General features: G+C 47.7%; 1 protein-coding gene across 1 annotated transcript; it reads right to left on the minus strand.

Annotated features, from left to right (window-relative positions):
- Positions 1–2,389: 2,389 nt before the first annotated feature.
- PROKR1 (prokineticin receptor 1) lies at positions 2,390–11,265 on the minus strand. The gene is made up of 2 exons (XM_037807743.1): positions 10,781–11,265; positions 2,390–3,347 (listed from the first exon to the last, which is right to left on the minus strand). The coding sequence occupies exons 1-2, from the start codon at positions 11,263–11,265 to the stop codon at positions 2,651–2,653; spliced, it is 1,182 nt and encodes a 393-aa protein (XP_037663671.1). The 3' UTR covers positions 2,390–2,650.
- Between the last annotated feature and the right edge of the window lie 3,118 nt (positions 11,266–14,383).

Here is a 14,383-nt window from a genome sequence, read left to right on the forward strand (position 1 = left end):
GTCTGTTGGGTGAAGAACGGGAAGAAATAAACAGGTTTTTGAAATGTGTCTTCCAAGGTAAAAGAGTAATTTAAAAACCAGGCTGCCAAAAATAAAGAGCTGACATATTTGGAGGGGAAAACTCCACACAGGTGTCGCTTGAATAGCCTTACAAATGTGCTACTCTAGAGCTAAATAAGAGAAAGGTTAAGTCCACTTTATAGCTGTGCACACGCGATAATCACAACAGATTGAGAAATAACTATCATGTTGCCCCAGCTTCATGTTGGCTGGGATAAGCCATAGAAACATGGCCAATGTTTTCCAGGATCATAACTATGACATGATTATCCATCATTTCCTTTTATACTTCTGCCATTAGATCTCACAGTCTTATTTACGCCAACATGTCATTAGAAATGTTGCACACTACACTGCTAAAAGGGGTAAAGGGATAATTTATAAAAGAATAATGAAAGGAAGAGGTGGCGAGGTTTCCAGACACATAAGCCAAAGTGGCAGGTTTTTCCATGTCTAGGCATGCTACACACAGCTATTAGTCTATTATTTTTATTTCCTGTGTGGTTAAGTTTCCCCACACATTGTCACATTGGCTCTTCACAACCACCTCATTGGTAGGTTTCACAGGTGTTACCTTGCTCCCATCAGAGAGGCTTTGCCTAGGACCACAGAGGTGACAGAGTCAAGCCTGGATCTCACTTCTAGTTCTAAAATTCCAAAATTCTGAACGCCATACAAAGGAGGGTGGGTTAGAAAGTGTGAAGGGCTTTTAATAAGCTTTTGGGGTCACTGAAGCTCACTGTGACCACCACCCATTTGTATTTCCCCTTCTTTCCTGGGTACCTATGGCTCAACCACTTCCCTGTGTCCCCCACCACAAGATAAGTTGACTTTGTTCACATTGAGGAGTAGAAACGTGATGTGTTAACCCTCCCAAGAGGACCTCTATTTTTAAAGAGAAGCAAGTCTTATTCCAAAGGAATTAATGACTAGGATGGGTTTCAGATACTAGTGACAGATATCTTGTCTCAAATCATACCATGAGGTTCCCTTATTAGGTAGACGGGGTAGGAGAGAGCTCTTCCTGACTCACATTTGAGAGCTGGTCAGAGTGGAAAAATGGCTGATGGCCACAGTCATGGAGGGCTGTGTCTACCTTCAAAAATTCAAAAATTCAAAAATTCATGCATGGAGACAGGAAAAGGAAGGGAAGAATTTGAGGGACATTCTAATCAGCCCAAGCAAGAATAACTGAGAGGTGGAAGTGTTAAAACCCTTAGACCTGGGTAGCCTGAGGCCCTCCCCTGAGCCCCACATGTTCTCAGAGGCCCTGTTCTGATTCTCAGTGATGGTCTGGAGCTATGTATCACACAAAAACATGATTTTAAACTTAATCCATTGCTCTGCATGTGAATCCATTGTAAGAAGGACTTTTTGATGAGGTTTCTTCAGTTAACATGTGGACCAACTCAATCAGGATGGGTCTTAATCCTATTACTGGAGTCCTTTATAAGCAGAATGAAATTCAGAGGATTGAAAGAAAGCCAGAAAGAAGCAAGAAGCTGAAGGTCAGTGGAACCCAGAAGAGATGGGAGTGGCCAGGGCAGGCTGCCATGTGCATTGCCATGTGACAGAGGAGTCCAGAACCAAGCATCACCAGCAGCCAGCACCAGAATGCCAGTCTGGGAAGAAAGCATTACCTTGATGAGGCCTTGTTTTTGGCTCTCCCCAACTCTCAAAACTATGAACGAATAAATTCCCTTGTTTAAGTCAACACATCACATGGTATTTTTCTTGAGCAGCCAAGGAAATGAAAACACCTTCCTTCACCTGCTTTCCTCCCTATGGTGCAAGAAGTCCATGGAGCCAAAAGGTCATGTACACCATGAACCCAGGCTTTCCCCATGGACTTGCTCCTCCTGGTATCCAGAACTCCATATTTTCTTGTCCAAATAGTTTCCAGAGCCTGTGTGGCTTCTTCTCTGGGTCCATCCTCTTGATGGTGAACTTCACCCCTGATATGCACAGTCATAGACCTGAGGGTGGCCATGGGGTATCGCTAGCAGAAGGGCCTTTGGTCAGAACTTGGTCATGCATCCTGGGGTGTCCATGTGCATGCATGTACGGCCCTTCACATTGAGCGTCACAACTAGGTATGGGAGAGAAGAGTTTCAGGAGGAGCTGGTAGCCTCTTTAGCATTTGCTCATAGTCCTTCAAATGTGAGAAGTGAGCTCAAGCTCAAGAACAATCCCAGAGATGGGCTACATCAGTGTCTGATTATAGCTGATATGGTCCAGGAAGACCCTTGCACTACGGACTCATGCACTGCAGTCAACTCTTACTCAAATTCCATTCTGGAAACCGCCTTATTCCAGACTGTTTACACCCCCAACATCTTCCTTGGTTTAATTCCTACATATATGTCAACATATATAGGTTTCACCAGCTCTTACCCTTTGCACAAATTAGATGTCTGATAAATGTTGGCCACTGGTGATGACATCCAGTCACACTGGTTTTAGAAAGTCTAAGCTCCTTGAGCAGAGTTATAGTGTCCACAGTGCTGTCCATTTACTCTGCAACAAGAGTGCTGGTTGGTGCGCATTCAAAGATTCTGTTTCATGTTTAAACTCTGAAAGGCCCATCAGATTATTTTAGCCTGATGCAGTCCACCTCTTCTGTGGCAGGCACTCCAGTCGTTTTGAGATCAAGGTCGGCACTTGACTTACTCCCATTGTAAGAAGACTTCCAGTGGAGCAATATGACCTTCCTGAAGTACTTAATGGTGTTGTTCTTGACCGTCACGAAGCACAGGGTGTTGATCATGCTGTTGCTCATGGCGATGCACTCGACGATGTAGAAGGCCGTGAGGTAGTGCTTCTCCTTCACGAACACGGCGGGAAAGAAGTCGCGCACAATGGTGAAGCCGTAGAACGGCGCCCAGCACAGAACGTAGGCGGTGAGGATGCACATGAGCACCAGGACCGTCTTCCGGCGGCAGCGCAGCCGCTTCCGGATCTGTTCCGTCTGGAAACCGGGGACAGCCTTGAACCAGAGTTCCCTGGAGATCCGGGCGTAGCACAGGGTCATGGTGACCACAGGACCCACGAACTCGATCCCGAAGATGAAGAGGAAGTAGGACTTGTAGTAGATCTGCTGATCCACGGGCCAGATCTGGCCACAGAAGATCTTCTCCTGGCTCTTGACAATGATGAGAACCGTTTCGGTTGTGAAGTAGGCTGAAGGGATGGCAACGAGGATGGACACCATCCAGACCAAGGCGATCAGGCCAGTGGCTGTTTGACACTTCATCCGTGGCCTCAGCGGGTGGACAATGGCCAGGTATCTGGGGTAAAGGCAAGATTCAAGTAGGATTAAACACTGTGAGGAGGAAGTGCTGGGTAATAGGATTATTTCTGCAACATTAAGAGGAGGAACCTAATGGAATGTGTATGGAAAAGCCCAAAGGTATGTGGGAGACAGAGGAAGGCAGACTTGAGAGCAAACCACCCCAGCTCCATCTTACTAGCTGGGTAACTTCAGGCAAGTTTTGTTTAACTTCTCTGAACCTCAGTTTCCTTATCCACAAATGTTCTTGTTGTTTTTGTGATTCGTTTTGTTTTTTTTTAAGGGTTAAATGTGATATTGTATGCAAAAATTCCTGGCACAGTCTTAAAAGTGGTCCATACTCAATAAATAACCATTTTTAATAAAAGTAGCAATAATGCCCCCTTGGTTTCTAGCCTGGCACCCTCCTCATGTCCCTCCTGTTTTCAGAGTCATTCATCCTAATTACCCCACAGCTTAGAGCAAAAACAAGGGGCTGATAATTTCAAAGAGATGGAAGACTTTGCCCTTCCCAATGGAAGCAGTGGGCAAAGTTTTTGTCTTCATTCCACATTTGTGAAAATATTGCTCTGCATGCAAAGGTGGAGGATAAGTATGCGACCATCTATTTCATTTTCCAGGTGGAGAAATGGAAGCCGGTAAGAGATGAGTGACTTTCTCAAGGTCATATACAGCAAGACCCTTGACAGAAAACATTTAACCCTGCCTTGCAGAGTTGATGTGAAAATCAATTGAGAATACATGTGGATGTATTTTTTAAAACCACAAAGCACCAGACAGTAGAAGATATTGCTCTTGTTCTTTCCAAAGAACTGCACTGCTGTTACCACAGTGGTCCAGGAAAGACGACACAGCACTATGGGGGGATGTGAGTCATTTATTTGTGTGGTATGAAAGCTCCTTCCCAGAGAGAGTGCTTGTACTTATGCAGAGAGTTCTGGTTTCCTGGAAGACTTTCCATGTCTGGCAGGGGGTGGAAGCTGGAGAAGGAGAAAGATGGGAAATGAAATGAGAGGGAATGACTAATCTACACAGGAAAGAAACAAATGCTCATGTGCTGGAGCTTATCTCAGATAGAACGAGGAACAAATGTGACAGGGGACTGAAGGAAAGCCAAACTAATTCTCTTTCTTTTGAAACCAATCCCTTGGGTGGTCTTTCTTGGGATTCTGATTTGGAGAGAAATTTCATTCTTTTTACCCCCATCGCATTTCTGGTACTCCCACCCCTTCCCCCAACTCAGGAAGCCAAACCCAATGAGTGTCATTTGCAGAGTTCACAGGAGCAGGACTCTGGCTCTCTTCTAGCTCCCACAAGGTGTTAGGTGACTTTGGATGGGTTGAATCCACTTCTGGACACTCCTGAGTTCACAACCGGCTACCTTACTGTGCTTGGCCACTGGCAACCATGCCTGGCACTCATTCCAATGCCCCTGAGGACGAAGGAGTGGGATGGGAGTGTCTGCTGGGTGTTGACAATGCTTTCATGTACACACACATATGGGCCCTTCATAAAGCTCCTGCTGCTTCTGCTGAAACTCATATGAAAAAACTAAGAGGTTAGAGCTTTTGCTCTCTCAACTGGCTCTGTCTACCCCACCATGTTCTGATTACTCCATCAAAGAAAATTTCTATATTCATCCTTGTTCACTATATGAATTTTCACTTAAATAATTCTATTCCTCCTTTTCCCAATAGTTAAATTCCTCAGTCTGTATAATGTTTCAAACACAGAGTAGTTTTTCAACGAAGAAATAGAAGAGAGAACACTGATCTAGGAATCAGAAGATTTAAGAATCTAATCCCAGCTTTGCCACAAACTTGCAATGTGAATTGGAATCATTTTTCTTAGCTGTGTGGGCTCAATTTCCTCATCCTAAATGGGAATATCACCTGCCTTACCAACCTCACAAAAATACTGTGAGGCTCAAATGAGACACTGCACATATACAATAAGCTATTAGTGTATGAAAACCTGTTAGTATTTTAAAATGTATTTTTCAGAGCTGTTCTGTATTCATAGGCATTTTCCTTTACCTGTTATTGGCAAATACTACACTTACAAACTCTCTATTACTTTCCATTTCGGTGGATCCAGTTCTTCACATCAAAACTAATCTTCATGGTCGTCTTTGATTACCCATCGGATAGTTATTTCATTCTGGCTTTCTCTATCACTTCCCCCACCACACACCCCCACCCCAACTCCATCCCCAGAATTAAAATCCAGGACCTGTGCAAGGGGCCTTCCTGATACATTTATCAATAGGCAAAGTGCAGAACAAGACAGTGTTCTTGATCTGTGTCTTGACTGTGTGAGAATCAGCACTCCAGAACTCCAGTATTGGTAATAATTGCTATGTTTGTACAGAAATTTACAACTTACAAATCATTTTCAAAATCTTTTTTTTTGTTTGATCACCCAAGCCCTATTGAATAGGTAAGAGAGCAGAGATGGCCATTTTACAGGTGAACATATTGAGGCTTGGAGAGGCTAAATAATGTGCCAAAAGTCACAGAGCTGGAAATTGACAGAACCATGATTGAGAACTACATTTTTCTTCAAATCCAGTGGCCTCTCCAATATAAAATTTGCCACCTCCCCTTCCAGACAGAGCGAGCAACTTCCTTCCTCCTGCCCTCGTGGTATCCTAACAGCCTCCCTCCTCTTCTCTCCATTACAATTGGTTTCTCACTATTGATGTTCTAAGAAGGAGTCAGGCAATTGCAGTTTCTTTTCTCAGCTTGCGGGTACACCCTTGGCTTGCCCTGTGTCTCTACCACCGTGGCCACAAGTACTGGCTCAGGTCCCGATCCACTTACAGCCAACATTTCCCAGAGAATCAGGAAAGAGGCAGCTGGGCAAAGAAATATCCAGGCTGTAACTGTGCGATGACAGTGGGCTAGGTGATTAAGCAAAGAGCATTTGGGCTCCCTTTGGGTCCCCCGGACCCAGCCCCAGGTCAAATCAGGATAATCACAGTCACAAAAGCTGCTAGGCCAGTCCTAGGATGGCCAGAGAATGCTCCACCAGGCCCCCTGAGCTCACTGGGGAGTATTTTTGTCCTGAGGCTGAGTGCAGTTACTTGTGCCTTAGCTGGTCTCATCCAGGCAGAAGGGGAGAGCCTGCCAACGGGTGAGCAGACTGGCCGGTTTCCCCTGGATTCGAGGCAAAAGGAGGAAGCATTTCACTCCCAGTGTCCCACCTACTGTAGGATTCAAGGATACACCTGGTGGGGAACGCAGGTGTCTGCCCTGGGGGACAGAGCCCTCTGATGATCTTTTTAGGCTCTCTGCCACCATCAGGCCTTAATCCCTGGACTTTGAGGTCTTCTGCAATATTATTGTATCTTCTCTGATTTCCACTCTCCTTATGTTCTTAGCCCCTGCTCCACAGACCTCCGCAAGGTGCATCATATGCATCTCAAGCATTCCCACCTCTAGGCCTTTGCAAACATGGTTCTTTCCACTTGGAAAACCTTTCTTCTGCTGATCTCCATCTAGTAAAGGCCAGTTAAAAGCCCACTTCCTTCATGCAGCCTTCTCTGACTACTCCAGTATATCACAATCTTACTCTTCTCTAAATTTCATTTAAAATGTATCATTTACTTCTTCTTTAACTGTTTTATAAATGTTAGCTCTCTCTTGCTCTGGATGGCAAGCTCTCTGAGAGCAGGGATCATATAGTATTTCCTTTATATCCTCCTGCTGTCCGTGAATTCTGGACATTTAGTAGGGTATTAATAAAACTTCACCTTCATCAGAAAACATCCTGAGTGCCTCCCAAGTTCCTGGCACCAGATGAACAGAAATGTAAAAAGGCATGGAGACAGTTCTCAGAAAGATCAGAACCTTTTTTGGAAAACAGTTTATAAAGGTGCTTACTCAGCAACAAGACTGGGAAACAGTCCAGGGCTGGATGATAAAAGGATGGAAGAGCATACCAAGGGGTTTCAGCCATGTTTTGTAGATAGTGGAGTCACTAAAGGTTTTTTTAAGCAAGAGAGAAGAGTCACGTACGAGGCCGAAGATTAATTTGACTGCAGTCTTGCTTGCTTCCCTTACGTTTTGGGGCAGTTTTTCTGTTTCTAGAACCCGTCAGACTAGTTCCTGCCTCAGGACCTTTGCACTTACAATTTCCCTTGCCTGGAATACTTTTTCCCAATCTTCATCAGGCTGGCCTTTGTTCCCATCATTCAGAATTCCTTTCAAATGTCCTCTCCTCCGAGACCCTTTTCCTAACTACCCAGCTAGAGTAGATCCTACCCTCAGTCTCTCTCAATATTTTTGCGGGTTTTTTGTTTTTGTTTTGTCCCCCAGAGCATTTCTCTGAAACTATCTTTCTGTTTCCCTGGCTGTTCTGTCTCCATCCCTCAGGTTGGGGCTCCATGAAGACAAGGAGCTTTTTTGTCTTATTCACGTCAGTACTCCCACATGCTTGGAGTAGATCTGTTATATAGAAGTTGCTCTACAAAAATGCCTTCTTGAGTGAATTAATAAATGAATGAATGATTCACATGGATTGTGAGAGGAGTAGGATTGGCAAAAGGGCAGACCCAAGAGACACTGGGGGCAGGAAAACCAAAAAGAGACTATGCCAGTCCAGCCAGGTGAACAGGTGGGAGGTAGGAATAAGTATAGGCCATGGAAATTGTGTGAATGCTGGAGAAAGGGAGAGAGTGACCAGGACAAAGGAGGGTTTCTAGTTTTGAGTGTTGGGGGGAACAATGGAGCCAATGATAGAAAGAGAGAAATCAAGGCAGGTAGAGGATGAATAGATCTATCCTGCTATATCTTGATAGCTGTGTTTCTTAGAAGCCTTGTGTGTGTATCTCTCTCTCTCTCTCTCTCTCTCTCTCTATATATATATATATATACACACACACACATATATATATATCACATCATAAAAGCAGTGGTTTCAATAAAAACAAAGATTAGCTGCTCTGAAACACTCTTTAGTTCATTTTCATTATCTGTTTCTCTGTTCCATTAAGGGTTAACTTAAGAATTATAATACCCACTGTTTATTGAGTGGTTACTCTGTTTCAAGCATTATTCTAAGCAATTACATATATTATTTCATTTAATCTTCAAAACAATCCAGTAAGTTAGGGTCTCTTATTATCCCTATTCTATAGATAAGAAAACTGAGGCAGAGAGCTTATATAACTTACATAGGCCATATAGCTAGGAGGTGGTACAGCAGGAGTTTAAACTCAGATAGATCAACAGCTAACACTATGCCTACAGGAATTTCATTAAACAAAAATAAAGGTGGTTTTGTAACTGTAAGCATATTTGTTATTTCCATGTAAAAATTAGTTGCCCAAAGCTAACCAAATCAAACTTGAAGATCACTGCTCAAATCCTGAACAAACATATAAGATCAGAAAGAAATCAATGAGTGCCTACACCACAAAACTGAAATTATATGGTAAAAAGGCACAAAAATCAATATCAACTGAAGCAAAAATCACAGACATCAATAAAAGAACTTAATGCATTGGAGCAGGCAGGCAGCCAGGCAAGGCCACTGGACACAGAGAGCCTTCCTGCGATGTTTGGGTGCAAGTTTCCAATCATGTTCTAAACAATACTAATCCCCCTGATGCAAAGCATGTTCCCTAATTGGTCCTTTATATTGTATCTAATTTGCATTGTATAAGCTCACACTGCGAGGGAAATGCCTATAGTATTTCAGACAAGCTGAGTTTGATATGATAGTAGGACATGAACTTGAAGAGGTCCTATTGATCAAGGTTGATTGCCTGACATAGATATTACCTCATACATGTTAAAAAATAATCCAAAGCCTCTTAGTTATCCTGGTTTCCTTCCACCTTTGAAGCCACTCCCTTCTGCAGTTGTTTCCCCTTTGGATAAATGGCCCCCTACATGGTAAAGTGGATCTCACCAATGGGGCAGGGGCCCACTCCACAGCGAGCATCTAGCTTTCCCCACCTTCAGTAGCTGCAAGGGTCCCCCTGGGAAAAGATATCCAGTTAGCATGAAACTTCAGTAAACAATCTCATATGCTTTCTCCTCAACATGTTCTAAGACAGATGGTGGCAGTTTCTACTTCCAGGAAAGGTCAAAGACAAGGTCCCTGGAGCTCTCCCTTGGCATCTCTGAAGGGAAGAGAGGGCAAATACTCTGTTTAATTATTTGCCTCCCTGCTCCTTCTGTAAGTTCACCCAGGGGCCGTGCCAAGGTGGACAAAATCCTGTGGGGCTCCGTGATTCGTGTAGAAGACCTGGGCCAAGGAGAAGCAGCCTTCTGCAGCGGGGACATCTCTGAGCCCCTTCCCAGTTAGTTTAAGCTACTGACTCCCGACATCCTCCCGCAAAGAAAGAAGGCAGAAGCTGCCCCCTGCAGTAGTTTTCAAGGCAGAGTCCTTACTAACCCCCTCTCCTCGGGAGTACTCCTTTTCCAGGCTGCCCTGGCTAGTTGCCCTGCTGGTGGCTTCAGAAAATGCACTCTATTAGCCGGACCCCTCCCTGGAAGACTGTCCTAGAGTGCCCTGACCATGAGGAGTAGGATGAACTCCATCAGAGCCCTGGGGCCATGGAACAGGAAGACCATCTGTGCTTCAGGTTCAGAGAGAGCAACAGAGCAATGGGCTGTTCAGATCCAAGTACAGGGAGGCCCGACTTGACCCTCAGGGTTCTGTCTCGAAACCGTAACAAGGTGCTTTGTTATGAGAGTCCAGCTTTAAACACTGGAGCATACAAACATTGTCCCACAGAGAACAAAGATCACCCTGGCACACTAGCCAAAGGGATTAAACTAAATGAAATGAATAAATATAACATAAGAAAGATTTGCCATAGGCTGCTCTGATTTTATTTAACACCACCAGAACCAGGACTTCTGTATTGTTGCATGCAAATGCATGAAAAGGAACAAACCGATTAATGAAAAAAAAGACAGTAAGACAGCATATGTTCCCTTTAAAAAAAAAAAAAACAGAACTAAAAACAAATCCCTTATTTTAAACCCAACTGATGTTAGGGAAGGCAGGTTTTAGTAAAGGAAGCCTTGCTGAGATGAAAACATCTCTCAAGATTTCCAAGTTGACCCAAGAGGTAACTGCCTGGAGTTTAAACTTGTCCCTCAGCACTTCCTTTTACCTGCCTACCTCTGGAGCTTGAACAGGTACATCTAAGAGCATGTCCATAGTTGGGAATCAAAAACCTTCCCAACTCTAGTGGGCTCTGCTACCTCCTGCCTGACCACAGTTGGAAACCAAGAACTCTTCGCACTGTCCAATTATGGGAAAAGTTTTGAGCTCCCTGGATGTCCACAACATTGGGGGAACACAGATACCTCCCATCAGTTCACAGATGTGGTGAAGGAAGAGGCAATTCCGATGCCTCTTCCCCCCTCCACCCCCCAACCACCTGCATTGGCCTTACTGCCCCCCACTCACCTGTCAAGGGCGATGGCCAGCAGGGCATTGGTGGAGACATAGAGAGAGACAGTGCGCAGATAGTTGATGGAGGCGCACAGCACGTGACCGTGCTCCCAGGAGAGCTGGCGCACCACGTAGTAGTCCATCTCGAAGGGGCAGCAGACAATGGCCACCAGGAAGTCGGAGATGGCCAGGTTGGCGATGAGCAGGTTGGTGAGGTTGCGCAACTTCTTGTAGCGGGCCAGGGCGGCAATGAAGATGAAGTTGCCAATGCCACAGACCAGCATGATGCCCACCAGGGCCATGCCAATGATGATCTTGGCAGCAAAGAAAGTCCGGGAATTGGTCACATCCTCATCTTCACCCAAGGGCGTATCATAGTCACCATAGCTGAAGTTGAATGGGAAGGAAGTAGCTGGGAATCCGTGGGGGTCAAGCACAGAAAGGAAGCTGGTGGAAGTGTTGGTGCCATTCTCATCATTGGCCCCCATGGTGATCTCCATCGGGCAAGGTGATGCGATGGCAACACAGCCGGGAGTTACCCTGGGGCAGCGACTGGGGGTCTGGCTTGCGCCCCACTCAGCTGACACTCAGCTCTCCCTTAGTGGGTCAGGTGCTCCCCACCAGCATCCTTGGAGTATGGCATCTGGGCTCCATCCTCTGCCTTTGAAAGACATACAAACATTTGGCTACATGTGTGAGTGAACCTGGCAGCATTTAAAACCATCTTCTAACCCAAGTAGACCCATTAGCCACCTTCTCAGAGGGAACATAGGGTGATGGAGCAGAAACAAAGTAATCAGTGACCGAAAACAAATGAACAAAAACTACACACACACTCATTCAGGGAAGGTTAGGTTGCTCTAGACAGCCAGGCACCGACTCAGTTTATTTCAGTTCCACAGAAGATGCAAAAATTCAGGAACCAAAGTTGGGAGTGTGGGGAAGCTGCAGAGAAGAGAAGTGATCTGTTACCAACTTGTTTTCCAAACTGTACACACTGTCCCAACAGCCCAAATTTGTGGAAATGTCCCATTCTGCAGGACCAATAGCTCCTTCCCAGGGGGTTAAAGAAATTACACTGGATACCGTTGAAGAGGGAGGACCTCGATAAAACCCAGTCTGCTTTCCACGAGCTGGGCTTCCTTCTGGCAAAACATGGCTCTAAAATTCACCAAGCGTATCTAGCAGCCTCCTTCCCCTCTTCACTGGGCTTCCTGTTCCCACTCACAGTCTGCTGTGACCCAGAAGCCTGTCACAGCTATTACCAAGTCTGTCATCCGGAAGAGGACATGGGGTTGAAGTCACAGCCTCATCATGAGCTGAAGTAGTTAGAGAGGGACTCTAGAGCAAAAATCCTTCCTTGGCTGGATGTGTGTCCTGGGGTAAATAGCTCAAACACTCAGAATTTCAGTCTCCTCCAGGCTGGAGAAGATCAATAATTTCTGCAGAGCGCAGAGCTCCCTGGAGAGGGAGGGTGTTGCACCTAGAACTGCAAGGAATTACTATTGAGTACGCTGTCTTCATCAGTCAGTCAGCTGCAAGGCAGAGGGGGAAATCCTCACAAAGATGACTCCAACACATCACACCATGCAGCAGGGGGGTTGGAGTTTTTACCAGTACTGCTGGGGACAGAGAGGAAGCCAGCATCCCCCTATCCCCCTGTAATCCCTCCCAGAGCCCAAAAGCTGGGGTATAAGGGGGGCTGGGGTGTGCAGAGCACTCCAAATGTCAGGGGACAGCAGAGGGAAGCAAAGGGAAGTATGGCAAACCTCAGATTCCTGGGAAAGAGATTCCAGGGAAGAGGCCCAGGATCCTCCAGGAAAGCCTGATGTCTACGCACCTCAAGGCAAGACACCTGAAGCCTATACCTTTGGGGGATGAGGATTCAAGTTCCCCTGCACCCCCAATAAAGCCCTGTCAGGCCTGAGAAGCAGGACCCACAGCTGAGGGCTCTGAGGCAGCCAGGCTTGGTGCCCAGGCAGGTACGATCCCAGAGGGAGAGTTTTCCTCCTTCAGGCGCTTTGTCTCCCCGAGTTTCCTGTTTCCTCCCAAAGCCCGGAGGCGCCTCACCTCTGGAGAGGTACTCCTAAAAGCATGCTGACCCAGAGGCTGGGTCAGGTTTTAAAAACGGAGAGTACTAACATCTCCTCGAGGACAGGGCGGATGTTAGGAGCTTTAGGATTTGAGGAGAAATTGTCCAGGGAACTTTTCTCCCCTCATTCTCCTCTCTCAGGGGGGAGCCCCACCCTCGCCCGCGCCCTCCGCGGCGTCTGCTAGCTACCGCTCCCCGCAGGCCGCTCTTCGCAACCCCGCTGACAGCCCTCCCTGGCTCCCAACTTTCTCCTCAGAGCCTGGGGGATACGCCTAAGGGCAGAAAGGAAGCGCAGCCCGGCTCCCCAGAAGAAATGAACACCGGTGAGCGCCCCTTGGAAAGCCCCCGCCACGCTCAAAGCCCCCGCACCCCTTGGCCGCCGGCGCCGCGCGGGTCCCCCGGGCATCTCCCCTCCCGGCGGGCGCGCTCAGTACCTGCAGCTGTTCCGGCACCAGAGGGCGAGGGCGGGTTTCTTTATTCCGGGACCGGGATAGGAGTCGCTCCTCCCAGAGGACAGGCCCCCCTCTTTCTTCCTTTTCCTCTGGGGGGCTCTTTCTCGGCTCCGGGGGGCTTTCCGGCTGCGGCTGGAGTTGCGCCCGCGCTGCCGCTGCAGCTCCCGAGAGCCGGGGCTCGTCGGCGCGGCCTCCCCCACCCCGGGACCGCCCCGCGCTCGCTGTCTCCGCCCCCGGTGGCCGCGGGGCGCGCGGGATTCGCGCGGGGGGCTTGGGGAAGGCGTGTTCAGCAAGCCGCACGCGGCTGGGGACCCAGGAGCCGTCCCCGGGCGGGAATGTCGAGGAGCGCAGAGGCGGCAGCTCGCGGCGAGGACACCCCCGAGGGAGCCGGGCCAGTGGAGCGGCGCGCGTTCCCCGGGCTCAGGCTGCAGAACGGCCGCCTCGGGCGGGAACGAGGGCGCCGGCCCTCAGAGCAGGGTTCTCCGCGGTCCCCATCGGGCACCGCTGTGCCCGCCCCGAGACACGGAACGTGTCGGCCGGTTCACCTTGAGCTGCCACCAGAGTGGGCGGATCTGGCCTGGCTTAGATGGTGAGATTTCAAAGAACCTGTAGGAGCCGCCCCGCCTCCTGCCCACAACACCGCCTTCACTGGGCTCGCTGGGGCCGCCTGGTTCCCCAGGGTGAGCCCAGATAGCAGGTTCAGCCTCATAGTCCTTGTACCTCAGTATAAAAGAGGGTCAGAAAACTGCTTTCCCAAAAGCGGTGACCCAGGGCCGGGAGACGGGGGAGAGGTGAGATACTCTCTAGTGTGGATACTAGGGAATGGAGGCGTCCCTCGGGGAGGGATATCTGTTGAGAAGGATAAGGCTGAGATGATCAGAGCTAACTTGCAGAGCACAGACTTCATTCCAAAGCCTATGCAATAGCTCCCGAACTCAGTAAAGCATCCATGGCCAATCTCAGTTTGGCCTCCGATCGTCCATACCCTAAAGAGGACTGCCGGGAATTCTAACATTTAGTAAGTTTTGCTGTGTGACTTTAGGGAAGTCAATACCCTGTCCCGGGCTCTGTTTC

Source organism: Choloepus didactylus, chromosome 17, assembly GCF_015220235.1.
Source record: "Choloepus didactylus isolate mChoDid1 chromosome 17, mChoDid1.pri, whole genome shotgun sequence".
In the NCBI taxonomy this organism is placed as follows: domain Eukaryota; kingdom Metazoa; phylum Chordata; class Mammalia; order Pilosa; family Megalonychidae; genus Choloepus; species Choloepus didactylus.

What these genes read in the sequence shown, in the direction of transcription:
- PROKR1 (XM_037807743.1), bottom strand. Translation starts at nt 11,265, where the DNA reads ATGGAGATCACCATGGGGGCCAATGATGAGAATGGCACCAACACTTCC. An exon ending in CTGGCCATCGCCCTTGACAG is followed by an intron (nt 3,348 to 10,780) that starts GTGAGTGGGGGG and finishes CCTTTACCCCAG; the next exon opens with ATACCTGGCCATTGTCCACC.